This window comes from Arvicanthis niloticus, chromosome 3, assembly GCF_011762505.2.
Source record: "Arvicanthis niloticus isolate mArvNil1 chromosome 3, mArvNil1.pat.X, whole genome shotgun sequence".
NCBI classification, from domain to species: domain Eukaryota; kingdom Metazoa; phylum Chordata; class Mammalia; order Rodentia; family Muridae; genus Arvicanthis; species Arvicanthis niloticus.
Genome location: NC_047660.1, coordinates 120,506,209 through 120,533,373, shown reverse-complemented (window position 1 = coordinate 120,533,373; position 27,165 = coordinate 120,506,209). Strand labels below are relative to the sequence as shown.

Below are 27,165 nucleotides of genomic sequence, written 5' to 3'. Positions count from 1 at the left end.
GGACATTTATTTTAACCTACATTGCTGTCTGATAGATATTCTATACTGTGCCTTTTAAAACAAGCACTCATCTGATTTCAAAATCTACAATTTTATTTGTAGTGGGTTATATATCACATAAATTCTACTGTTGTATTTTTAAATGGACAGTTGAGCAGTGTCACATATTTTGGACTGTGGGGCCTCCAACTTCAAACTTAACCAGATAGGAGGATAATTCCCTCTTCCCAGCAGGTACCCTGCCCTTCCTACCCTCAGCAGCTGCTCCCACATGATGATCTTCATGGAGTGTTCCTCTGCACCCACAAGAAGGAGAGCAGTCCTTACCGTGGGGAAGTTTCTCAGATTTCTAGAAAAACTTTCTGTAAGGTTGGGCTGTCATGGTGTGAATTAAAAGGTTATGTCAGAGGTTAAGCTATGCAATTAAATCAAGAAAGCAGCGTATTCAAGTAGCTGACATTAACTATGGAGGAGACAGGATTAGATATAGTTAGTCACATACAAACTGCAGAAAATGAACAAAAGGGGAAAAGGTATTTCACCAACCACCTTCCTTGAAAGAAAATCGTTCCATCCCAGACCTCTAATTTCTCAGCCTAATTTTGTTACTTCACTGGGCTCATTATCCTTGCCAGATATGAACGAAGCAACTGATGCATTGTGACGGGTTGTTTTTGTTTTTCAGCTTTAAAAAATATTCCCTCCCTCCCTAAATAATTATCTGCAAATTAACCTTTTCCCTTACTGGAATATTGTGGGAATAGAATAGAGACCATACAAATTCGTACGCAAGACTCTTCAGGCAAGAGATAAATTCTTTGGGGCCACAAGGGGACCATTTATTAAATGGCTGCAACAGTCCACTAAATGGGCCCCTTTTGACCTGAAAGAGTTAATGCTCTATTGAAAGTGTCTGAATTGTCCCCAGTTTTACTCCCTTGGAAGGCTCTGACCCATTAATGGCAGTAATAATAATAATAGAAAACAATCCTGCTCTGCCTCCATTACTCTGCCACCGCTAATGGTATCCTAATGTTTTCTATTCTTTAAGTGTAACTGAAAACTGACATTTGGCCCAGCTAAAATTTCCAATGTAGTATGTTTTTTCATTATCATTTTTACACACCATGCAGGATGCTGAGTAAGGAATAAGGCAGAAGCTTATAATTGGTCTTTTAAATCATCATAAACATTTATTTTTCCCCCCATGGCTATTTCCAGTGCCAATAACTCAGCTATTCGATGATGGAGGGAACTATTTAATGATGCATCACAAGCCCCTTCTAAAATTCTTATCCAGAACGAGTCAGAGGCTACACAAACAAGGCCCATTGTTTGTTCAGAAGTTGATTTTAAAATAATAAAAATAGCTGCTTCAGAGTATCAGCAATGAACCAAGTGTCTGTCTCTCTCTCTCTCTCTCTCTCTCTCTCTCTCTCTCTCTCTCTCTCTCTCTCTGTGTGTGTGTGTGTGTATGTGTGTGTATACATGTATGCTTTTTAGAAAAGCTTTGTATGTTTTGTTTATAATTTCTGTCAATAATTAGAAAGAAAAACATGGCGCAGAAATGGGGTTCCTGTATTGGAAAGCTGTATCTATAAAACAGGGGGAAATGTCAGTGTCCACTCGGAGAGGATGCTGAGAGGGTGTGCAGCTTTCAAGATTCAAAGTAAAGATTAGTCCTTGTCTTTGCTGTAGAGCTAAAACGAAGACCAGTTTGGAGTCCTTGTGTAGTGTGTGTTCAGTATTAGGTGAATCCCAACTGAAATATTGTGTTCTTACAAAGCCTGTGCGTGGCTCATTGTCCTCAGGAAGAGACAGGTGTGTCTGTGTCACTGTGTTTGGGCCCAGGGTTACGGACTTTAATCTATATTGCCAATGGAATTCATCATAAGCCAGCTCATCTGGCAGTTATAGTCCCTTCTACTTTCCTTCCCTTCCTTTCCATCAACCTCATCTAAGCATCTCATCTCAACCATAGATCTGTCTTCTCACTACCAAGAATACAATTCAGTGGTCAAAGTACTATCTTGCTGGCCCTATCTATGACAGGCTGCTGTTCTCATACTCTCCTACTTTGTCCCCCAGGTATCTGTGATGCTGCCTCTGTTTAGAGTCCTTTTCAACCTGCAATTATCTTCTGCCCATATACCTTCCATATCTTGAAATATATATATATATATATATATATATATATATATATATTGAAATATATATATATATATATATATATATATATATATATATATATATTTGGTTTTTGCATTTTCAACTCTTCTGTAGGTTATTGTTTTCCTGGGATCAAGTGTTCTCTTTGACTTGTTAAGTCCAGTGCTAGTAATTGATGCCAACAATAGAAAATTTCATGCACCCATTAACAGCAACATACAGGAGTTGAGAAAGTTTATTTTACAACATTTCTGTATGTGTAATACCTCATCTCATCATTAAAAATATCTACAGAATTAGCTTCACTATTTTCTTAGATATGTACTGAGTTATTTAACCAGGTTGTGCCCACATTTTATTAGCCATAAAATAATAATAATAATAATAATAATGTAATTTGGAGGGATTGACATATGTAAAATCATATAGAATAAATATAACACAAGTAGCCACTATGATTTTTTATCAATATCATCAATATCATTATTTTTTTATTATTCCACCATATAGATCAAGAAACTGAAGTCCACAGAAGGTAAACTACTAAGGTTCTAAGTCTTCTAATTCCAGGTCTACATTAAAGGTTAATCCTGCATCAAACTCTTTGTCGTTAAGCATACTGTGCTGATTTAATTCACATTTCTTTATAGTAAATTTATAGGAGATTCCTAACCCTCCTGTCCAGTAGTACTGATATAGCCTGAACTCTACATATATAGGTGCTTTCTCACTGTAAGGCACTTGAAAGACACCCACTAAGAACTAAGGGAAGTCTGCACTCCAGCCTCACCAAGTGACACACTCTGGGTTTACTTTTCCATCGCCACAACCTAGAGTGACACCTCTAATTCGCATGATCATAGGACGTTTTCAAAGTCCTTGTTAATGGTAGCAAGAACTATTTCTTTTTGTATCAATAGTGTGTCTGTACATACTTCTTGTTACCTAGAGAATGGTCCTTTCTCTTTACAGAGGTAGTAGGCTCAACAGATCAATTTAATAAAACCCTTAGTGTTAGGACATTTTTCTCTCACAAAACCCATAAGACTGAAGATTAATTTGCCCATGAAAACTTAGTGCCAAATGCTCTTTTCTCTGTACTCAGTTGTCCATTGACAACAATGTTCCTATTCTACAAGTACCTAGCAAACCTAAGGAGATACTTTGCTGATAGAATCAAGTGTAATATGGATGACAAGTAGAGAAGAAAGTGGGACCCGATTGCAAAGTAGCTTCTGCAAAGAAGCTGATTTACTGACTAATGCACTAGAACATCACAGGGCTTCAATATCATCTCTTGCAATTCTGCTTCTTTCCTTTCTGCTTTATTGTTATGGAAACCAAGACAGATGACAACAGTTACAGCTTCATATTCCTGATAACCCCTAGAAAATATGACTCTTTCTTGGTCATGGTACTAGAGTTGACCTTGACTCTTACTAACCAGAACTAAGAAGAGGGTAGAATCCACTGACTAATCATGCCTAGAACACAAATACACTGGATGAGAGATAAGGAGGTAGAGTACCTACATCAAGGAAAGCCAGGATGCTCATTCCAGGAAGAAGGTTATGCAGGATAGGAAACAAAAAAGGATGTCAGCATCAGAGGGGCCAAGGCAGGGAGGGAAGTTGAGGCTAACTGGAGTCTTGCATTACACTTCCAGTTTCTCCAGAAGCTTTGCTGAGATGAAGTAAAGTAGTAATTTCCTGGACTCTGCCCCGTCCCTATAATCCAGCTAGGATTTCAGAACAAGAAAGGTTGATCATAGACTTCCCCAAGAGGGAAGTTATTAATAGAAATGTCACCTTCTTATAACCTCTCTTCCCGCTGGCAAGGACTCTTCAGGCTGAGTTATACAGAAATTCCAGCATCTTGTCAGATTCCACAACAACATTAGTGGGACTTCCTTTTCATATTTGTCACCTCATTTATTTTGTGTGTCCCCACATTATTAGTTTTACTGCCCATTAATCATTATATATAACAAAATACAGTTAAAATATGCCTTGGAGGCAGCAAGAATGGGTCTGAACATGACAGTCATAACTAAGCCAGGGTCGGTAAACATCTAATTTGTTCACTCAGGGACACACAAACATGAGCACCTCTTGCCCCTCATATGGTCCAGAACATTTCTGCTGCCTTCCTCATCTTGTTCAGAGAATGCACTATACAAAATTGTTCACTGGTAAGGTGGTGGAGTAGCCAGACCAAAAGTATTCTTAAAGAAAATATGCAAGTCTGAGGTTGAAACTGTACAAAGACACAGTTTACTAAGAATGACTTTCAGTCTATGATACAGCACTCTTTAATTTATCTTTAATTTATCTTCTGTACTCCTTTCATATTTATTGCCTTTGCTCAAAATACCAGTATTATCAGAGCACTGCTTTGAGAAAAAAAAATAATGGCTTCGGACTGCCTCCTAACCTAGGTGGCATCTTCATGGTGGATTTGAGCTTATTTTGGTCTTCTACTCACCTGCCGGTATTCATTGTCCATCCCTCCATGTGAGCTTTCATCCAGGAGGTGTGTCTCTACTTTTCTTCATGCATTTCTCCCTTTGCAGAGAGCCTATCCACCTCAGAAGTTGTGTTTTTATTTAATTATATGTTCAATTCCTCTTCAAAGACAAAAGCAATTCATTCTGGAAGCTTTATCTAGGAATTCAGATCATACTGCACTTTCTGATATCCAGATGACCTCAGCATTTAGCCCCTATGTGAACATCAGCATTCTTAGAATATTGTCCATACTTAGAATATTGTCCATACATACATTTATTGTCTGTTGACCTAAAAATTCCATGATCTTTTCCTGTTACTAATTTTGTTGATTGTTTATAAGTTGATTTGAGGGGGAAAGTCATTTATCTGATGAAAGAAGCTAAGTAGGCCTTTATGTATTCCCAGGCAGTTATTCTCACCAAATAGTGTTAGCTTTTGACTTCTTTAGAAATACTGTTTAGGCTGTTACTAGGAATAAAGAAAATAGAAAATAATGTGAAAATTGCTAAAGAATCTTAGATAGAAAAAAATGAAAGGTTTTGATACAGAGTGAAAATTTAAAGGTCCCAGTGCCTCTGGCCTATATTATATAGATAAGAAAGCAGAAAAACCCCTAGTGTAATGTTGGTTTTACAGACACCATCACATGAATGCAAATTTTTCTCATTAAAGGAGACATACTGGTGAGAGGTGACATTTGTTGCTTATTTACTGTGCCTCAAACCATGTTCACAATTCTGTATGATGTAATCTTCCAAATCCTATAATGGCTGAGCTGTACTCTGTCTGTAACTTACGAGGGAACGAAGGTACAAAAAGGAAAGCACCACAGTAACAAACTAGTACCTGGGAAGACCTGAATGTCAGTGGTTTGATGCTGGTACTGTGTGAGTAATAGCCACTGCTTTAAAGTGCCAATTGTTATTGGATGTCACAATTAGTGAGAGTATAACATGTCTCTCATTGATATTATGACTTAAGAGAAATCCAGGATTTCATACAGTTTTGTTTTGTTTAAATTTGGAGACTTCATTTCTAACAAATGGGACTAGAAAGCAATGCTGTTCTGATATCCAGCAAAATAGACTTTATACCAATTAGTAAGAGATTTTTGAAGATCACTTCATGTTGATTAGGGGAACAATCTATCAAAAGGAAATAACAATCCCAAACATGTATACACCATGCATTGATACAACCAATTTAATAATACACCTCCTGGATGTAAAGAAACAGATTAACCTGAACGCAATAATAATGAGTGGCTTTGATAACTCACTTTTACCATTAGGAAGCATATATGATCAAAATCTAGAGGAAAAGCTAAATTAAATGAGACTATAGACAGACTTAACCAACATCTACTGAATATTCCATCCAAATACTGCAGAATGTGTGTTCTTCTCAGCAGTTCATACCATTTTCTTTAAAACAGATCATATAGTAGAACCTAAAATGGATCTTAATGAATACAAGAAATTGAAATGATTCCCCACACTCTCTCAGATCACAGTAGAATAAAGTTAGAAACTAACAGCAAGACAAAGCAAATACATAAAATATGCAAACTCACAGAGGTTGAAAAGCTCATGGTGGAATGACACTTGGGCCTTTAAATAAATCAAGATGGAAATGCATTAAAATCCCTGCAATTAAATACAAATGAAAATACAATATACCAAAACCTTTGTTAAGAAATGAAAGAATCCTAAGAAATTTACTTCTCTAAGGTCCTACATTTAAAAAAAAAAGAGTAATCTCAAATAAAGAATTAATGATGTATTTTATTGTCTTAAAAAACAGTACCATGACAAACTTAAAATCAGTAAATGAAAAGAAATAATAAAGATCTAGTAGATATTAAGGACGTGAAAATAAAACAATTGACACAAAGAAACAATGAAATGAAGAATTGGTTCATTGAAAAAACAAATATGAACAATAAATCTTCAGCCAACCTAAAAGGAAAAAAGGCACAAATAAATAAAATTAGAGATGATAATGGAGATATTATAATAGATACCAACAAAATTTAGAAAATAATTCAGATATACCTTAAAACTTTATATTTTTATATATCCCAATAGTTTTTATAAAAATAAAAAGTAATAATTCTAAAGATCAAATAGGCGCACACGAACTCTGGCTATCCAAAGCAAAACAAGAGGAACAAAAAGAAAAATACTGAAGGTATCATCATACCTGAGATCAAGTTATACTAAGGACCCATAGCTATAAAAAAGACCATAGTATTCATAGTCCTCACACAGAAACAGACATATAGATCAATGGCATAGAGGACACATATGTATACCCATGAAGGCACAGCCACAGGATTATTGACAAAGGTGCCAAAACTACACATTGAAGAAAATGTTGCATTAAAAATTGGACATCCACAATTAGAAAGGTGAAATTAATTCTTACCTCTCACTCTGTACAAAGGTCTGTTCCAAATGAAAAAAGACCTTAATGTAAGGTCTTTTTGAAACTCTGAAGCAATTAGAAGAAAATTATTGGAGACATAGACATAGGTGAGGACTTTCTGAAAAGAACTCTGGTAGCACAGGAAATAAAACAATGCCAACAACTGGCAAATGAGAATACATTAAATCAGAATGCATCTTACAGTAAAGACCGCAGCTAGGGAGAGGCAGCATGTAGAATGGGAGAAAACCTTCACTAGCTACACATCTAACCAAAGAGCATACAAGAAGTATAGAATGTGCAAAGACATCAACAACTAAATGCTAAGAAGTCAGATAACCCAATCAATGCTCTTCAAAAACAGAATAGATACTTTCCAAAAGAAGAGTCATCAATGACTGAAAATATATAAAACATTGCAAAGTCCTCACAGAAATGCAAATTAAAACTACAATGAGATGTCTTCTCTCCCCCAGTCAGAATGACAGTCATTAGAAGCTAACCTCAATGCTGGTGAGGATTCGAGAGACGGGAACCCTTCAAATCGCTGGTGGAAAGATAAATTAGTGAAAAATCAATACAGAGATTCCTTAGAAGACTAAAGATAGAGCTGTCCTGTGCCATGGCTGGCTCTACCATTGCTAGGTATTCATGTGAGGACTGCTAAGTGAGGTTAAGTGAGTATAGCACAGACTATACCGCATAGCAATGTTTATTGCAGTTCTGTTCACCATAGCTGTATATGGGACCACCCTACATGCTTATCAGCAGAAGAGTAAAGAAAGCATGGCATATGTATATAATCAAACTTCATTCTAGCATAAAGGAGAACAAATTATCTCAGTATGAGAATGTATATTTATGCATTAATGATCATATTTAGTGAACTAAGTCAAAATCAGAAAGATAATTATCCCCCATTTTCCATCACCTATGAACCCTAGATTTTACATACATACATGAAATCATATGTATATGCGATATATATTTTGGCAGTAGAAACAAAACTGTCCACGGAAGCAAAAGGGACTAACTAGAGGTTTGAGGGGAGAAAAAAAGACAGGCACAGAAGTTTTGGGTGTTATGGTCAAAGTATATTACATACTTATTCGGAATTAACCTTACCAGTCTCAGTACTATATACTATGAGTACATGTCCAAGCATTGGAGAGTGTCTAGTGCTCTCAGATAGATAGCTCTTTGGGGAATCCTGTGCTGTCAGTTTGTGTGTGTTCAGTTTGCTGTGTACCTGGAATTGAACATGTCTTCTTTATAAAGCATCACAGAAAGTGGGAAGAACCTTAGCTCCAGGGGAGTCCAGGTCAAGCCTGCCTCAAGTAGCACTTAAGCAGGCTGGCTGAGTCTTGGGGTTCGAATGTCTTTGTCTGCACTCTCAGAGGACTTGATGAGAAATTGGAAGAGAGCCAAGTGGTGGTTCTGACATTTAGGAACCATAGTACAAGTACAGCACAAATGCCATTGGAAATCCCCCACATTTACCATAGGTTAGATTGATATTCTTGCTGTTTTAAGCAGATAAAAGTTTTTTAAATCAAAACTCAGATAAAAGGTACCTTGTGTTTAAGATTGGTGACAGTACTTACCATGCATGTGTTATATCAGGAAAATGGACACATGTGCTAAGATTTGCCACAGTTTCAGAATTTACTGATTAACAGCAAAGTTACAGGATACAGCGGTTTCGGGGTGGCAGTTGTCCTAGTATTTCTCTTCCCTTGGTCATCTTGGCCAAGGTAAACACAGGTTCTTTTATTCCCATGTTAATTACTAATATTAGCTCTCAGGTTACACATACTCCTTCGTGTATGTGTGTGTGTGTGAGTGTGTGTGTGTGTGTGTGTGTGTGTGTGTGTGTGTAGATTACTGAGTGACTCCAGAGAGTTAAGAGGCAAAGAGTTTGGAAAAGCCAAAGTTGGAAAGTCAATAGGGATATGAGCGTATGGCTGAGGTGAGTGCTGATGACACAGTGGACTCCAGCTGAGCCACAGCTGTAGCTGTGACCCCATGGGTCACTAGTTTGAGAGATAAGTTCCACAGGTGAGTTCAGGTATAGTGAGTGAGCAGAACCAGGTTCTGCTAAAAGAATAGACAGATAGGTATGGCAGGGTCCAGACAGATGTGTACAGGGAAAAGGTATTTCCATCATGTGAGGGCATATTGGGAAAACACTCATATATGGACTAGAAAGTGGGCCTTCTTCACCTAATACCAAATGGAACAACTCCTTGACCTTAAACTCCCAGGCTACAGAGCTGTGAGAAACTCCCATTATTCATAAGCTACCTAGATTTTATGTTGTTATTATTATAGAAGCCCATATAGAAGCCTATGCTAACTAGAAAATATGTGACTCTTGAAGCCCAAGACGTGTTTAGGTGCTTACAGCCTGACACTGGCAGACCCCACCGCTCACTGGAGAACACTCGTATGGACAGTTACCCTTCCTTTCCCCTTCCCTCTCTCTGATTCACATCAGGAACTGGCCTATGATTCCTGTGAAATCAATGGGGCACGATGTGGTCTTTTTGTAAGAACTTGGTAAACTGCAGTGTATCTGGGAATGCTGGTTCTCAGTGCACTGCTTCTGCATTTATCTTAGGAGCACACATACCTGAGTCACAGAGGACAAAGTAAACATCTCTGGCTGGCTGGCTTCATTTGGGCTTCACATTTTAGCATTAAATTGATATCTCACTGAAAGAAATCCTATAGAGAACTCAGGATTCATGCTGGCACAAAACTAAAAACTCTCACTTTCCACTTCTATGGAAAACAGTAAACAAGATTCCGAGGAGCTAATTTTTTCAATTATATTCAATTAAGTATAAAAGGCAGAGGAATGTTTTTACGTATAAAAAATGTTTAACCCTTAAAACTACAGATACAGGTACCCTCAATGGAACATCGACAATACATGCTTCCTCCCAAGGCTCCAGGATCATTATAGAAAAGGGGGTGAAAAGACTGTACCAGACAGAGGTGGTAGATGACTACCAGCAAACAGTGTCTTCCTGATACAGTGGAGCAGTTGTACCTGTAAATGTCTTATGGTTATGACAGCGTATGTAATACCTGCTCAGTCTCAAGGCAGACTAAATCCTAGCATGGAGAGAGGAGGTGGGAATGATGTCTCGCCCCAGCCATGGAGCTATTGGCAATCAATAGCTGTTGGGAGAAGAAGAGTCAGTTTTCTGTAAGAGCATAGCCCCTGGTAAGTCAGCCAGGCCCCAGTAATAGGCCACATCTCCAAGAACATATGGGCATCATAAATAGGATTGGGGGGTATTAGGTGGGCAGCTAGAGGGTTGGTGGATCTGGGAGGAGTTGGGGTATGAATGAATTAATCCAAAAACTCCTCCTGAAATTCAGAAAGAACTCATCAAAAATTAAGCATACAAAAAAATACAGATACCTAGCATATATGTAAAGTACTTTTTGTGAGGATACCTTTCATAAATCAGTTGCGTATATTAGACTTCTTTATATTATGCTTTGACAGTAATGTGGTATACAATTCACATAAAGACACAACACACTCAATAATATTAAGCACAAGAAAGATGTGCAGCTGAAGCAGCCAAACAAAAGAGTAAAAAAATATAGGAAAAATTCACTGAAGCTTCCTGCGTTCAGAGTGGAAAGCCCATCACTGAGATATACAAGGAGGGGCTGGAAGACAAAGCTGTTCTCCTGGTGGTGATAAAAATACAACTGAAGTGCACATTAAGTAGAAATGGTAGAAACGGTTACTGTTACGAAGAAAGAAGGTAAGTGTAGGAATGACTAGGGTAAAAAGAAAGGCAAGACACAGAGATGAGCAATTACAGGTGGGGCGGGAGATATTAAATCGTTGAAAGCGACAGAAAAGAGCCAGGGTTGTGCTAAGAAAGAGCAGATGCTGGATGGGGCTCAGAGGAAATGAAGCGTTAGAAGGTGCTTCTTCAGATAGAAAACCTCCCAGCACTGAACAAGGACATCAGTGTGTCTTAGTCCCCTGCCCCCACTGTGGGTTCTTCTATTCCTATATCAATTATTGACTGAGTACTTCTCTGGGCTGATGATACACCATCAACGAGGCTAAGAAAAGTAGAGGTGTTCACAGGTCCAGTTTCATATATAGAAAATAGCAGTTTGTTTGAACCCTCAAATGAGTCCTTTTATTTTCCCCTGCTTTAAAAGTAAAGAAATATTTTCTTAAAACAATAACATTATCTTTTTCAGAGATCAATACTGGTTTCTTAATTTTGTAACATGTTCTTTTTATATGCAATATGTGTAAATATACTATATACATACATACATACATACATACAAGTGTGTATATATTTAAAATTCAGGAAAGCTTACAGAAGGGAAATGAAAACATTAAAACAATCCAGTATATATTAAAAAAAGAGGTTGTTGTATCCTTTAGTTGCCTTATCAGGTACAGTTTTAGATAGACAGAGAGACAGACACATTAGACTAGACAGACAGGCAGACAGACAGACATTTAATAAATTGGCTCCTTTCAATTGAATCATAGTTTACATGTCTAATATGCAAATAGAAAAAATGTGACATTAAGTAAGTGTAATGAGTTAGCTATTCATTAGATTTGCTGGGTATAATTTGAGTAAAAAAAAAAAAAAAACCCTAACAAGCAAAAAACAAAACAAAACAAAATTATACTATAGCCTAAGATCTTGACTCTTGACATAAAAGAAGGAATTTGTGGGAAAAACATTTCAAGTATATAGCAACCCTTAGCAAACATTACAAGACACTTGGAGGGCTGTATGAATCCTCTGAATCCTCATAATCAAAGGGTATTTGTTCACATAATCTTCCCATATTTTCTCTGGATATTTTCACTTTGAAACAGACAATGTTTGAGAGAGGGTAGAAGAGATTATGCAAATGGAGGAATCGTAATGAGAAGTTTACTATTGAACATTTGGATATGAGTTTCAAGAAATGATAAAAGAAGCCAGGATTTATGCAACTAAAAAAACTAACCCTGCTCCCACAGAACTTGGAAATTGCCAGTAAGAGTACTGAGACCGCATGACAGCAGATAATGCAAAGCTAGATTGCATTATGCCCCATGGTAATGAATAGGGAGCAGGCCACTGATAAGCTCGGAATGATGATCAATATTTGGAATACTGAGATAGGCAAGAAGGTAATTAGGCCCATTATGGACACAGTTAGCACAGATAACATAATTTGGGAAATTATACATTTGGAGATTATGGAGAATTTTTTCAAGGCTAATGGGTCTTCAATGATATCTATTAAAGCACATAAGATGTTTTGCCTCTAGGGAACCCACTTTAAAAAAAAACCAAGTACACAAAAATTTCAGTAAATGTAGTCTAAAATGAAAGATAAAGTAAAATGTATTGGGGAGTAAGTGGTTGTGATTTCCTACTTGGAATTTATAATAATTTTTCATTTGAAGAGTTTTAAGGCTATTAATTTCACATCACAGCTCCCCATGAAGCCAGGAAAGTGTTTCTCAGTGTTTGCCCAAGTTCATTGCTCATAATAATGTAAGGCCAAATTGGTAATGATAGCAAGCCATCTTGACAAATGTTTGGCTTCCTCCAATTTCATGTTGAGACTCCTGGAAAACATGGTAATTTTGATCCTGTTCCTAATGTCCTACAGGACACAACCTCTTTATTTTAGGAAGAACTCGAACTTTATTCTCGCTAAGTACTTTCAGGGTCCTTGATGTTGTAAGAATCTTCAAATTGCAGACACTCTCAGCCTTCCCTTCCATTCCAGCCCCATCCCTTTGTTTCATCCCAGATATCTGGCAGAGACTCTCAATGAGCACAAGGCTAGGACTCAGGTGGGTGATTTTCACTGTCCATCCAGTCCTCCATTACAATCTCTCCATCCTCTCCCTTAGCCCCTGATAGCAGCCCACTAGCCGGAGCCCATCTTCCCACCTCAACCCCATTCACCAGGACTGCAGCTCTTGGCACAGACCCACAGTCCCCCTAGCCTCCTCATCTCGGTCTCTCCAGATTCTTCTATGTCTTATGTCAGCCTATTTGCAGGAGCCCATCTTCCCACCACACCTCCAACTCCATGGGTACCCTGCCTCTTGGTGTGGACAGGATTCACCTCTTTGCAACAGAACCTTTCCAGATTTGCTTCTAACCCATCTCTATTCATCTCTGCCGTACACTGACCTCCTAAAAACTCTCTACTATGGAAGTTGTTCTCGCCACACCTTTCTAAGATCTAGAGAGGCAACAAAGACAAGATACCAAATTAATATATTTTTATTGGTTTTGTATATGTATGTGTGTATATATATGTATGTAAGTAATCACTGGATATATATTTTATACCTATAAAACATATAAACATTAATATAATGTTAATTGTTTCACCCTCAACAAGGGGTAAAAGCAACTTACCATGTATCTAAAAGTGAATATCTTCTCAAATAATTTCTTATTTTTAATAAAAATGCATTAGAAGCAGTTTCATCAATAATGGAAAACCCAATTACTGGTATTCTGGATTAGGCATTCTTTTATTGTGTGATTTTAATGCTTGAGTGGGAAGTTTAAACATTGCCAATGAAATCTCAGACTAATTAAATGATTATAGCCTAAGGGGCAGGGCAAGCAAGACTCTACTATTAATCTTACTAACAATATCTACTCTATGTACAGATGAACATATAGACCTATTTCAAAAGGCAAAATAAAAGGAGTTGTTTGTTAAATGGTGAATTTTGAGCTGGCCACATGACTCAATGGGTAAGATGTTGACCATAGCTACACACTCACATGCATACACCGTGCTTATGAAAAGTCTGGTTATCTTATGATTTTTAAAAATAAATGGAAATTTCGTATGAAGTCTTTCATCTTGTGGTTGCATTTAAGAATGCATTGGTGCTGTGAACCAACATAATTACACTAGGCTAAAATTAATTTGAGAGACAGAGAGAGAGAGAGAGAGAGAGAGAGAGAGAGAGAGAGAGAGAGAACACAGGGATAACAATTGCATAATTACCGTAAATACTTAATGGTGACCAACCATGTGCCAAAGATTGTTCTGAAAATGTCTTATCCTTCTTTAACATATGAGGAAACAGAGGCACAGAGAAATGAATAATTCAGGGTCACAGATCTAGTATGGATGCTTGAGTCTCCTACAGCCTTTCTCTAATGTTCACCACTGACCACATCTCTCTGGACAGTTCTAGCTGCTGTTGTCCAAATCACCTGCCTTTCAGAAGCCAGTAGCCAGTTTTAACTACCAGCCAGGTACAGGAATCAGAAACTGAGGCCTGAATCCCAGTAGTGTCCTGGGAAGGTACTCAAACTCATACTGTGTATTGGCCTGGGGCTCTCTACCTAGCAACCTAGGGTAAGGATTTCTCCATGTTTTAAGAATCTGTTTAGAAATGGTAACCTTCCACCTAGTCATTAAAACTTGTACCTTACAGCGCTGGATAAAGAGTGCATCCAATGCCTTGACCCCACCACAGCACTGGATAAAAAGGGTACTCACCACCACTATCTACATGTTCCTCTAGCTCTACCCTAAGCCTGGACTGAGTATTTCTCTGGGCTGAGTGTACATATTTGGCCTAGGGAGTGGTACTATTAGAAGGTGTGGCCCTGCTGGAGTAGGTGTGGCCTTGTTAGAGTAGGTGTGTCACTGTGGGTATGGGCTTTAAGACCCTCATCCTAGCAGCCTGGAAGCCAGTATTCTGGTAAGAGTCTTCAAATAAAGATGTAGAACTCTCAGCTCCTCCTGCACCATGCCTGCCTGGATGTCGCCATGTTCCCACCTTGACGATAACGGACTGAACCTCTGAACCTGTAAGCTATAAGAGTTGCCTTGGTCATGGTGTCTGTTCACAGCAGTAAAACCCTAAGACATTTAAGGTTGTACCATCAGCAAGGACAAGAAAGGTTAGGTGGCATTCACAGGTTCAGTTTCCTTGGTAAGAACGTTTGGCACTTCTTAGATGATTTGACCTCCAAATGAGTACTTTAACTCTCCTATACACTTCCATAATAAAGAAATTCCAAGTGCCTTTGTGCCCCTGATTGCTGCACCTGCACTGTACTTGAGAACTGCTGATGACTTCCTATAAGCAAGTGGTTAGTGTAACAGAAACTGAACTATAGAGGCAATTCTTCAGGGACCTCTATGTCACTTCTTTATGGGAAAAATGACAGCACAACATATATATATATATATATATATATATATATATATATATGATTGGTTAAGTTTGTTACTTCACTATGATATACATATTATACATGTTATACATATTCATGTATGTATACTCATACATGTATATAATATATAATATAATATATATAATATATATAATATAATATATAATTGATATACAATATATATTATATTCAGATTACTCTCCCATCCTCTCTTCTATATTACCCCATCCCTATAAACTTCCTCTCATACCTACCAGTTTCTTTCCCAATAATGACACTTAGTTTTTTTATGACCTGTTTAAATTAACCAAGCCTCTCTGTATGACTACTGTGCCAGAACTATCCACCAGAGTCTAGTCAGGTTATCAGTGGGCACAAAACAGAAGGGCTCTACTTCCCCCTTTATTGATCTCTCAATAACGAACAGCTCAGCAATAAGAGGTAATGCCCCTGGTCCATCCTTGTTAACACCTAGTGCATACATCCATAGCTGCTGGGAGGTCATGAGTAAACTGGCTGTGCCTTGCCCAGAAGATGCCACATTCACAGACCTTACTCATAACAGTTACACCACCCCACCCTGCTGTTTCCTGGGCCTTACTTGATATAATGTGGCTGTCTTATGTACTCTTATACACCCATCCATTTTGATGGCTATCTCTGGTTTTGATTTGAAGTTGTTTTGATTCTGTATTTTTCTGGAAGAAGGTGAGTGAATGTGTTCAAGAATATTTTATTATAACACCCAAGGATTATTTTTATTAAGTGAAATCTTTCTTTTAACATTCTTTATAATTGTATCATTTCCTTCAGGATGTCCATGTGTGTCAAGTTTATCTTTGTGAGAGAACAGAAAGTTCATTAAAGCACAGAGATCATGGCCACCTGGTAGAGAAGTCTGAAAAATGAAAACTTTGCTCTAAAGGTTGGCATTTGCAACTAGCTCAAACTGGCCTGGAAATCACCAAACACTCAACCACAAATTACTTCTCTGAATACTCAAATGAGACAAACAAGTGTTCAAATCTGGACAAGGTCCATCCCATGACGAATAACACCTGGTATCCATAGATCACTGCTCAGACAATTCCTTATAATCGGCCACAGCCTCTATCACTTCAGCCATAAAGGAAAACGTGAAGAGTCATCATATTTGAGGATGACTTCAATGGGTCTGAATAGCTGAGGTTTTGATTTTGATAAATTGCTCATTTTCTATTACTTCTTCAAGGAGACCTCTACCTTTATAGGGAGCCTGGGAAAAATATCATCTGTGTGTGTAAATGGTGAGACAAGAAATAGAATGGGAACTATCTCATCCTGAAAGCTGTAAAACTTCCTGCACATTGTCAGCCTAAACCGAAACTAATGAGGTAGCAGAAGGGAAGGGAGATTGAGGGAACAATCCATCCTTCTCCACAAAATCTCTTCCTGCTAGGGTACTTCCCTCCAAGTGTTTCATTTGGGACTTAATTTGGAGTTAGATGCTCAGCAACTGACACCTCCCTGCCCTGGCAACTTTGACCTAGTGTGAAAGAATACATAAGGGCCTAGTGCAGATTTATAGCAAGGTCTCCTAACTCCAGGAGGTCCATTCTGGTCTATTTGTAGCACCTGTACATCCTTAGAAGGACCTTACTGGTTTGAGGACTCTTCTAGCTAACATCAGTGTTTCTTCCGTTTCTTCCTTCTGTTTACTCCTAGGAATAAATAGAATTCTTGTTGTTCCCCTAGAGGAGAAAACCCTGGGGCCCAAATTTAAAGTCTAGAACTCAAACTTCTCTTTTTATTTTAATTTTACTATGTGTCTTAGGGTCTAATGGTACCCAGCGTCACTTGCAGTTTCTCATTTAGGGCATGGGCACATACACATAGAAACAGGCACACACACACAGACACAGGCACACAGACACAGGCACAGACACACACACGCACACACACACACATACATGCACGCATGCATGCATGCACACACATATGCATGTACACACACATGCACACATGCATGCACACACATATATATATGCATGTGTGTGTGCACACACACACACACACACGCAAATTAATTTCCAACTCATATCAATCCTACAAAGTCCATGACTCTCTTATGTCCAATTCTCTTAGAATCAGTAACTGTGTATTTGTTCTTCCTCAGAAATGCTTGCTGAGATGTAGGTGGGCTCCTTTTACATAACATGCCTCATATCTCAGATGATTATTCACTTTCAAGTTCCCTAGAATTTATTGGTAAAGGTTGATGCGAATGCTTACAGTTTGGGCTCTAATATAATCTCCCGAGTGGCAATTAATAAATAAAAGATGGCTGCTGTTGTTGACAGAGAATCTAGGCTTATTCAGTTAGCTCTTTCCTTCATGTTTTTACCAAATTTCACGCCAGATATCCCTGGAGGTTGATGCTAAACAATATTTTCTGTAAATTCTAAAGCTTTTACTGTTGTCTCAATATTCCCAAACCTCTGTGTTGTCTTTTGTTTTCCTTGTCAGAAATGATCTTACTTGATTCTTTTTTTTTTTTTATCTCACCTTCTTGCTATACATGGAGGGAGTGCCTTTTTCTGGATTTAACAGTAACAGCCTTAGTATTTATGCTTGCAAATAGCACCTGCAATTTGTCCCTGAATTTTCTTGTATTTTTCTTGGTCTCTGCTCAGTTTCCTTTATTGACTATGCACTGTCATCTATAAAATGTGGTGTTTATTGTCATTGTGTGTATTGTTCACAGTGTGAGGTTGCCTCCTGTAAGTTAATGATGAAACCATGAAGTAATATCTTATTTTTGCAGTGTGCTGGCTTGACCTGGTGGGCTCCGGGGCTCATCTAGACTAAGGCTTTCTTTATTTGGAGATGAGGAAAATGCAGGTCAGCTTAAGAATCCTGACCACAATCAAGTAGCGGGCAGGTACAGAACACATCCTGAGGTTGTAATGTCCGTGGTACAGAACAGAAAGGCTGCAGTTGGAATGCCTCTGCTCAGTGCAGTGGGGATGTGAAGTATGTAACTAACATATTTCCTATCTTTTCTTATCTACAAATGCTAACAAAGGCCAGGGATTTAGTTTGGTAATAGACCATTTGCTTAGCATACCTAAGACTTAAATTTGATTCCCTAGCTCCCAAAGGATGCCTTAGTACCAATGCCACAAGTGAAAGGATTATAGTAAGTTAGTATCAGTAAAAGGCAGGGAGGTGCTTGGCACACTACAAGAATTCTGTACATTGTTAGTCATTATTACAATTCTTTACATATTCCAGCGAAGGTGGAAGTATGTGCTGCTAACCAACTTTCTGTGGCTGTTGCACACATTAGACTTATCACTGCTGCCTGGCCTTGTCTTATATCCCTTATAGTACACAGTGAGAAGCTAGAGTCACATCTGTGGTGGCATCAGAAGTAGAAATAAAAACAGGGATAGCAATATTAAGAGGTAGAGGTATTTGCCGAGCCTTAGAGTGTTGCTGTGCACTGAAGTACACATTCACAGACACGATGCTCTCTACACGCTCATGCCACATCTGTGAACAAGCTGCACAGTCATTATTTTCAGAAACATGGTGCATACTTTTCATGACCATAGTCTCCCTGGTAACTGGAGGGGAACAGCTAGGCCTTACTAGAACAGCGTGAATGCAGAAACAAAAGCCTTAATGGAATTATTTCTATCTTGTAAGTAACCATTTGGCTACTAATATTCCATCCCTTAATCTTGTTATTGATAATAAGGAGATTGGCAAGAGTGGAGGTCGAGAAATGGAGGGGAGGGAAGCAAGCTTTGGGCAAGAGAGACTGTACAAGAAGATGTCTATGGTAAAAGATAGGCCCTTAAAGCTCTCTTATGTTTTACTTCTCTGTGAAATAATTGTCTATTATATTAAAAGGAGGCTCCTTTTCTGCATTCCAAATGGAACTAAAGTTGGAATATTGTCACTAAGAAAAGTTCTTTTCTTGCTTATTTTACTTTATTCACAGAATAAATAAACTTCATTCACCATGCACTCATTGTCTCTAGGATAATGTAGAGAATTTGGATATGAAAATTCTAATCACTGATGGTCCTTGATTTCCAGGCCAATCAAATAAACAACTCTGGCAGTAGTAACAGGTCCAGCAGATGAGATGGCTCTGATCAGTACTATGGGAAAGCATTTATTGTGTTAGATGGATTATGAGTCTTGGTGCCTCAGCCTGGGAAGCAGAGGCAGGCAGATCTCTGTGAGTTTGAGGCCAGTCTGTTCTACATAGAGTTTGTGTGTCTCTCTGACCATATCTGTGTATGTGGATGTATGTCCTCTCAAGCATATAATCTATAGATAGTAACTAATTTAGTGACTTTTTAAGTTCACTTGTATGTATACCTACATGTGCATATATACATATAAAGTTCCCTGTGTAAAACAAATTTAAATACTGTCATCTAAAAACTTACCACAGCTGTAGAAAAAGAAACTGGGGTTCAGAGATGGCAGCCTACTCGCCCAAGATGACCAAAGATAATGGCAAAGCTGGAATTCAACTACCAATGTTTACTGACTTTAACTCTGTCTTTTCTAAACTTCCCAAACAGAATTGTTCTCAGAACACTGAGTCTTTCCACCATAGCACACTACTCTATCATGGAAAAAGCTGACCTTTCACCTTTAATCTTCCAGATTCTCCAGGCAAAGATTTTGGTCCAACTTTGGGTCTGAAAAAGTCTAGTTCCTTGGAGAGCCTACAGACTGCTGTGGCTGAAGTCAGGAAGAATGATCTGCCCTTCCACAGGCCCAGACCACACATGGTGCGAGGCCGGGGCTGCAATGAGAGCTTCCGAGCAGCAATTGACAAATCTTACGATGGGCCAGAAGAGGCAGAAGCTGGTAGGGCCATATGCACCCTTAAGTGGGTTTTTCATCTCATTATCTTCTGCATATTATAAGCGAAAATGTGCACTTAACTACTGAAAAAACTGATTTAAGGATCACAATTATATTTTTGATATTAAAAGTAATTCATTTTCCTGGTATGTTTTGCCCTTTGGCTTAAGGAACATTGGATTGGAGGATGCAATGTGCAATTTATTTCACAGCACAAACTGAAAAAAAAAATCTCTTTCACTCTTTTAGAAGGACCAACTGTCATTTACCCTTAGGGCAGGAGCACTAAGCATGCATTTCTTGGCATTCTTATGTGAATCATTAAAAGCAACATCAACCAGAGGCCTGACTGCATTAATTGTGTAGGAGCGGTGGGTTATATTTATACTCAAAAACCTCTTTTGGAAAGAAACTTACCCTGTTTGTTTCCCAGCATGTGGGCTTTCTGAACTGATCAAGGTTAACAAGCTAGCTTTCAGAGAGATTACTGCTTTAGCACATTGCAAGCCTTTTGTGCTACCGGCTAGCAAACAATGTGGCCCACTCCTAGCCTCAGATCTTGCTTGGAGTACCCAGGACTGAGAAATCCTATCTTCAAAGGGTACAAGTAGCCACGTGGGTCAGTAGCACATGAAGTACTTGCATTCCTTCTGTATTTTACATTTTGACGTATTTTAGATATACTAGCGGTAAGTTCCCCTGACCACGGGCATTGATTTTTCTCTCTACAGATGGTCTGTCTGATAAGAGCTCTCGCTCGGGCCACGCACCTCTGAATTGTGAGTCTGCCCCTCAGGGAACCCCCGAGCTAGATGATGTAGAAAATAAAACCAAGAACGTCAAAAAAACAAAAGAGAAGGAGAAGAAAAAAGGAAAGGGCAAGCTGAAAGTCAAGGAAAAAAAGCAGAAGGAGGAACATGAGGACGCAGAGAGGAAAATGAAGAGGAAGGGCTTTGGCGCCATGCTAAGGTAAGGACCTGCTTCGAAGACACTTGACGTTGTTTCTCCTGGCTAAACGATGCCATTGTGTGTGCTCAGGAAAAGGTTCAAAGTTTCTCTCATCTTCAGCTATATTCATAAAAATAAAGACGTTCATAAAAATCAAGGATATAACTGTATTTTGTGTGTGTGAAGAAGGCACAAAAAGCCTTTTGAGTGTCCCCTGAAGCTTGTGTTGATGAATTGCAACTGTCATAAAACTTGTCAAAAAAAGGCCAACACTTAGTATAGCATAGGGAGTGTGTCTCAGGTCCCCAACATAGTAGCTGTCACCTACAAAGGCGCTGAGTCACACTAGCGATGTACCTGGGATTGGGGCTGTAGGATCCTGGCCTTGACCTATGATCTCTCTTGTCTCAACCATAGGTTTCCTACATCTTTTCTCCCCTCCTTTCATACTGAGGCTAACACCATACCTTTCTGAGGGCCCTGCAGGATGGGAGATATGGGAGAGAAGATGTCACATACAGTGGATTCGGTGGCTCAGAGCACTGAGCACATAGTCAGAACACAATTTGGTTTCTCTCATATAGCCATCCAAAACCCACTCTGTTGAAACTGTCTCCTCTACATTTTGGTATCCTAGTACTGTGGCTGATTTCTGGTCATTTGCTCAGAGGTTTGCACAACTACTTCATATAAACCAAAATATATCTTTTTCCTGGGCGTAACTCCCTTGTCTGTGGACCATGTGCAGGGGAAGGGCACTGAAAAATGTTTTAACTTGTTTAGGTGGTACAAACTGACCATCAGGTGTTGTTTATGAGCGAGCACCTTTCTGAGTTATTCAGGAAGCCCTTTACTCTACCAATTGCTGCTGGTGTAGAACACTTTCACAGCTGACTACCTAAAGGTTGCTTGCACTTAGCCCCTGACCTCAGTGAACCTAGAGTCTCCTTACCCAAACTAGTTGACTTCTTATATAAAGACAGAGAAAGTGTTAACCTATATAACAGCAGGGACAACAGCATCTACCCCCAACATCTTGGAGAAGGCTATAACTATATAGTACCTGCAGAAGCATCTACCTGGCCTGCTACAATCACCAATCTCTTACTCCTTCAAACCACTCCAGGGCAGCTTGTTTACACTGCTCTCCCTTCCCATCTGCCTATGACATGGCCTTGCTTCCTAAGACTCCTCCAAAGTGACTCAGGCATCAGCTTGCCTTGATACCTAGAAGGACCTGCCAGACTCTCTCAACATTCCCCTGTGCTTATTGTGTTAGGGCAGAAGATCAGAAAATGTTTGCTCATCACACAGTAGACAGGTTTATGAAATCACTTCCTAATTCTCAGAGGATTTTCGTGTAGCTTGTGTCTAGGGTACGGGACATAAGGTAGAGGTACCCATTTCATTACTCCATTACTATACCTCCCTATCAGATCTATCCATCTCCATCCTTTTTGCTATGAAGGACAGATGATATGTGAAAATTTAACTATACAGTGTAAGACATTTAGAATATCTATGTCTTAAAAGTGCTGGGATACAGGATACTAGTTGTTTTCAATGTCAAATCTTCAACTGATATTTTTAAATATAAAAGAAAATTATTTTATTCCATCTTTTCCTTCCTTTTCTTCGTGTGTGTGTGTGTGTGTGTGTGTGTGTGTGTGGACTCTCACGCACTCATGCATGTGCCTTAGGAACTGGAAAGCAACATTTAAGGGACACGAATAGTGTAGATAGCTCTGAACCAACCTATTGCATATCCATTCTTCAAACAGTGCTACCCCAGTATGCTCCTCAAAATTTTTTTGTTTGGGGCAGGGGGAGGTAAGACAAGATTTCTCTGTGAAGCTCTACTTATCCTTGCTCTGATGATAGCCCATCTGGCCTAAAAGTCACAGAGATCTATCATAAAACATCATGACCAATATAACTTATAAAAGAAAGTGTTTAAATAAACTTCAAATGGCTAGGGTCCATGATAGTAGTACAAAGGCATAGTGATGGAAAGTGCAAAGAACTCACATATTAAAACTACAATCAGAAAGCAGAGAGAACACTAAAAATGGCAGGGTTCTTTTGAAACCTCAAAGGCAACCTCCAGGTACACACTTCTTCCAACAAGGCCATACCTCCTAATCCTTCTTAAACAGTTCTACCAGCTACAAAGCATTCAAACATGTGAATCTAAAGGGGGCATTCTTATTCAATTCTGGACATTACCTTTGCAGGTATGAAATTATTTGACTGGAAATTATTTGACTATCAAAGAATAATATTTCAAATTTAAAGATCAAACCTTATGTTACTAATTTGTGAATGCGGCCATATCTCACCTACAGAAGAAAGACACTTGGATTCCTAAGCAGAAGGTGTGGGCTTTATAAATAGCAAAAGGATGAAGAAACCAAAAACAAGGAACACAAAGTGGATTGGCCATGATTAACAGCTTTCTTCCAGAGTTATAGAAGAAGAGACTTCCTTACCATGGTGTCTCAGGGTGACAGGATCTTTTCTGATCTTTGAACATTCTGATATTTTGAAACTTGCCCATGTGTAAGTTTAGTTTGATCATGTAGTACCTAGCACAAGTACCACATTCTGCTTTTAGCCTTCTAACAGTACTCTACATGACCTGTAGTCTAGTGACTCTCAGTGAGACACATCTTTCTGCTGGCCCTGAGATAAGGCAGTTGTCCTGAGTTTCTTCAGAGAGCCAAGTGTAATCTCAGGGTCTTACAGGCAGAAATGGAAGGCATGAGAAGCAAACATGGTAGAAAATAATGCAGCATTATTGCTGTGAAAATAGAGGGCCGTGAACACGAGGCAAGGAATATGGGCGGCCTGCATAAGCAGCGAAGGAGAAGGAGATGGCTTCCCAATGGCCAGCCCCTGAATTTTCGCCCATATGCATTTGTTATTCAAGCCCCTAAGATTGTACTAATTGCTTACAGTATCAACGGAAACCAGCACAGTCATTATCGTAAGTATTATTACTGCTTTTACAATGTCACAGTAATTTATAAGGGCAAGTTTCCTTTTTAGGGTATTAAAGAAAAGTGATAAAAAATGATTTAGCCACAATAATCTGTAAGTATGAAAACTACCAAAGATTCACAGGGCCTGTTTCTGAGACTGTCACCAAGTTAAACACTGACTGTATTTTCTGTTACATGGGTAGCTCCGTGTACTTATTGCCCACAAGACAAGACCAGCCCTTCCTTTTCCCAATACGCTGTCTGTCTCCACACAGTGGGAGCCACAGGCCCTGGATCCTCTAGGCATACAGCACCCCGCCTTTTGTTCCCTTTCACTGTACTAACAAAGTTAAGAACTGAGAGGTGATGTTGGATTTTTATCTTTGGTATAAAAATAGCAACTGTTTTCCATAGCCTTTTGCATCTGCGTTGGTGAGCATATTGGAGCTGCTGCTACACGCACGCTCTCAGCAACAGAGAACACAAAAGCTGTTACCATTAGCCAACAGATTTTGCTTTAATTCTCATCTGTTACTCACATGCTATTGACTTAGTTTCTTTCTTATTTAAAAAAGATTGATTGCTCTAAGGTTCTCTTAGAATTAGATGTGACTTAAATATGCATTATTTTCCCCATTGTCTGCCCTGCTCAAATGCATTCCTGAACACAGGCTCTGCCAGTAGTGTCTGCAGTTACTCCATGGTTAGTGACACCTGGCCAAGGAGGGTCAGTGGGGCCTTTAATCCTGCCCCCTTTCCTCATTCTGCAACTGTGATGTGTTAGCAGTGGCCTTCCTTATTCTTGCTACTAAAGAGCCAAGTGTTTTTACTGTGCTTATAATAGCCATTCCAAACATGTTGGTGATAAAGCAGAAAAACTCAGGTTATTTTTTAATTTCATCCACCCCTTGTTCCTACTAAAAAAGTTTTGGGAGGTATGTCCCATTCCGTCTTTCTACCCAGTGTCTAGTTTGCATGTTGTTATAATTTGCTGACTTTAAATTATCTCTTTGCATGAGTCAAGTCTCGCTCTTACAAGGTCCATAAGTTATGTGAGAAATGCTCAACTCCAGAACTGTCCAACTTTGGCAGTTACCTTATAAACTCTGTTTACTTGCTGCTGGGGGAGACCTTTGATGGCTTTGCTGTTAATCGTCTGCTGCAGAACATTTTGATACAGACGTCAGAAAGACAATGTGCAGATCCTTTTCACACTACCATCTTTTAGTGTTATCAGCTCATCCAAGGGTTCTTTTGCTTGAGATGGAAAATACTAGGAGGCAAATGACAACATCTGAGCAAGGCTTTACTTTGACTTGTTCTTGAGCACAGGAAGATGGCATGCAGGATAGGGTACCAGGGATGCTCTGAGCAAAACTCATACAGACAGAAAAGGCAGGTGCATGCTGGCACACAGGAGGCTGCTGAGGAGGTCAAGATTTCTGCATATGCTTTTCAGTGCTCTGCTTTTGGCTCACTGATAATCCGCACATGCACATAGGATTCATCAGCTCCCTGCTCATTAAAGATGTCAGGTGTGTTTGCTGCCACCAATACAGGAAGCTCATATGCCTGGTACCTTCTGGCCTGCATTTTCAAGGCTGGAAGGAAAGCTTTGGGTGGGGTCAAGCCATCAACTCCTGTACCTGGCCAACAGTGGAAACTGTTTTACCGAAAGCAGCTTGCATTCAGAAAAAAAAAAAAAAAAAAAAAACCTTGGTGTGAGATTCAGGATCCCCACTGATCCATCGTCACCCAGAGTGTAAAAGCCAGTGATCACCCCTTGATTTCTTGGTTGTTTAATAATCTTGTCAGTCTCTTGTAGTCCTTAAATGAAATTCCTCATGTTTCAAACCAGTCCCTTTATATAAGTTTCTGCTGTCTTCTCTTAAGAGTCTAAGTCACTCTTCAAAACCCATGAACTGTCAAATTGTTCTGGACACAGAATGAAAGGCTTGAAGTGGTAGAAGTTCATTTTCTTTTCATGTGTCTGTGTTTGTGAGTATCTCTCTGTGTGTGTATGTGTGTGTGTGTGTGTATGTGTGTGTCTGTGTGTCTGTGTCTATCTATATTTGTGTACACATACATGTAGTCATGTTGAACTACATGGTGTGTGTGCATATACATTATGTGTGGGGGTTCACATATAGGATCCAGATGTTGATGCCCAGTGTATTCTTGCTTGCTTTCCATCTCATTTTTTTTTCTTGAAACAGTGTCTGTCGTTGATCACGGAACTTACCAACTCAGCTACACTGAACACCCCACATCTCAGGGATCCTCATCTTGTGCACTCTAGCACTGTGATTCTAGGTGTGTGCCCCATTGTTTCTGTTCATGTCGGTGCTAGGGATCTGAACTAATTACTCATGCTTGAATAGCCCACAGCATACTAAGCCCATCTCCCTAGCTGATTAAGTTCATTTTTCTCTACCTTTTCTAGGCTTTTGTCCTAAAGAAATTATGTCTAGTTATCTCCTTCCCAATTGACTATCAAAGTGTTAGGAAGGTTTTTAAGTTTGTCTGCTTTTAAATTTTGTTTGCCCATATTCATTTGATTAATAACATTTATTGACTGCTCCATCTTTGCCAAATACATTAATAATCATTCTTTTGTTTACTCAACAATATTTTTTAAAGTCCTATCTTTGCATCAGGTATTGTCCTGGGAAATGGATAGCGAGCAGTGAAACCCCAGCTACTATGGTACTTTCCCATCATAATAAAAAAAGAAAAAGTCAAAGATAAATATGGGTTTTGCCTTCTGTGTTTAGTACAAAACAAGGAAAATGTCACATCAACATACAAGCTGTTTTTAACTATGAAGGACCCAGGAAACAAAGGGACATTCTCCAAGAGAGCTCTGGTAAAGAGCAGCGCCTGCTGGACTCACATGATTCTTAAAGAGGAAACAAGCCGTGGCTCCTACAGGGTTTACATCCCCCAAATGGTGAGAGAATAGGGAATACATGCCTGATCCCGAGAAGTAGAGAGGATTGCTGACTACAGTAGGTGCTGTGGGGAAACTAC

At 39.0% G+C, this 27,165-nt stretch overlaps 1 protein-coding gene across 2 annotated transcripts in view; it reads left to right on the top strand.

Annotated features, from left to right (window-relative positions):
- Pard3b (par-3 family cell polarity regulator beta) overlaps positions 1 to 27,165 on the top strand; it is a 960,833-nt gene that overhangs the window by 647,708 nt on the left and 285,960 nt on the right. For both annotated transcript variants that reach the window (XR_013109510.1, XM_034497678.3), the window contains exons 17-18: positions 20,003 to 20,209; positions 20,938 to 21,175. Coding sequence is in view for 1 of the 2 variants with exons in the window: in XM_034497678.3 (XP_034353569.1) it covers positions 20,003 to 20,209; positions 20,938 to 21,175 (445 nt within the window). In the remaining variant the exon portion in view is untranslated. The remainder of the gene's footprint in view (positions 1 to 20,002; positions 20,210 to 20,937; positions 21,176 to 27,165) is intronic.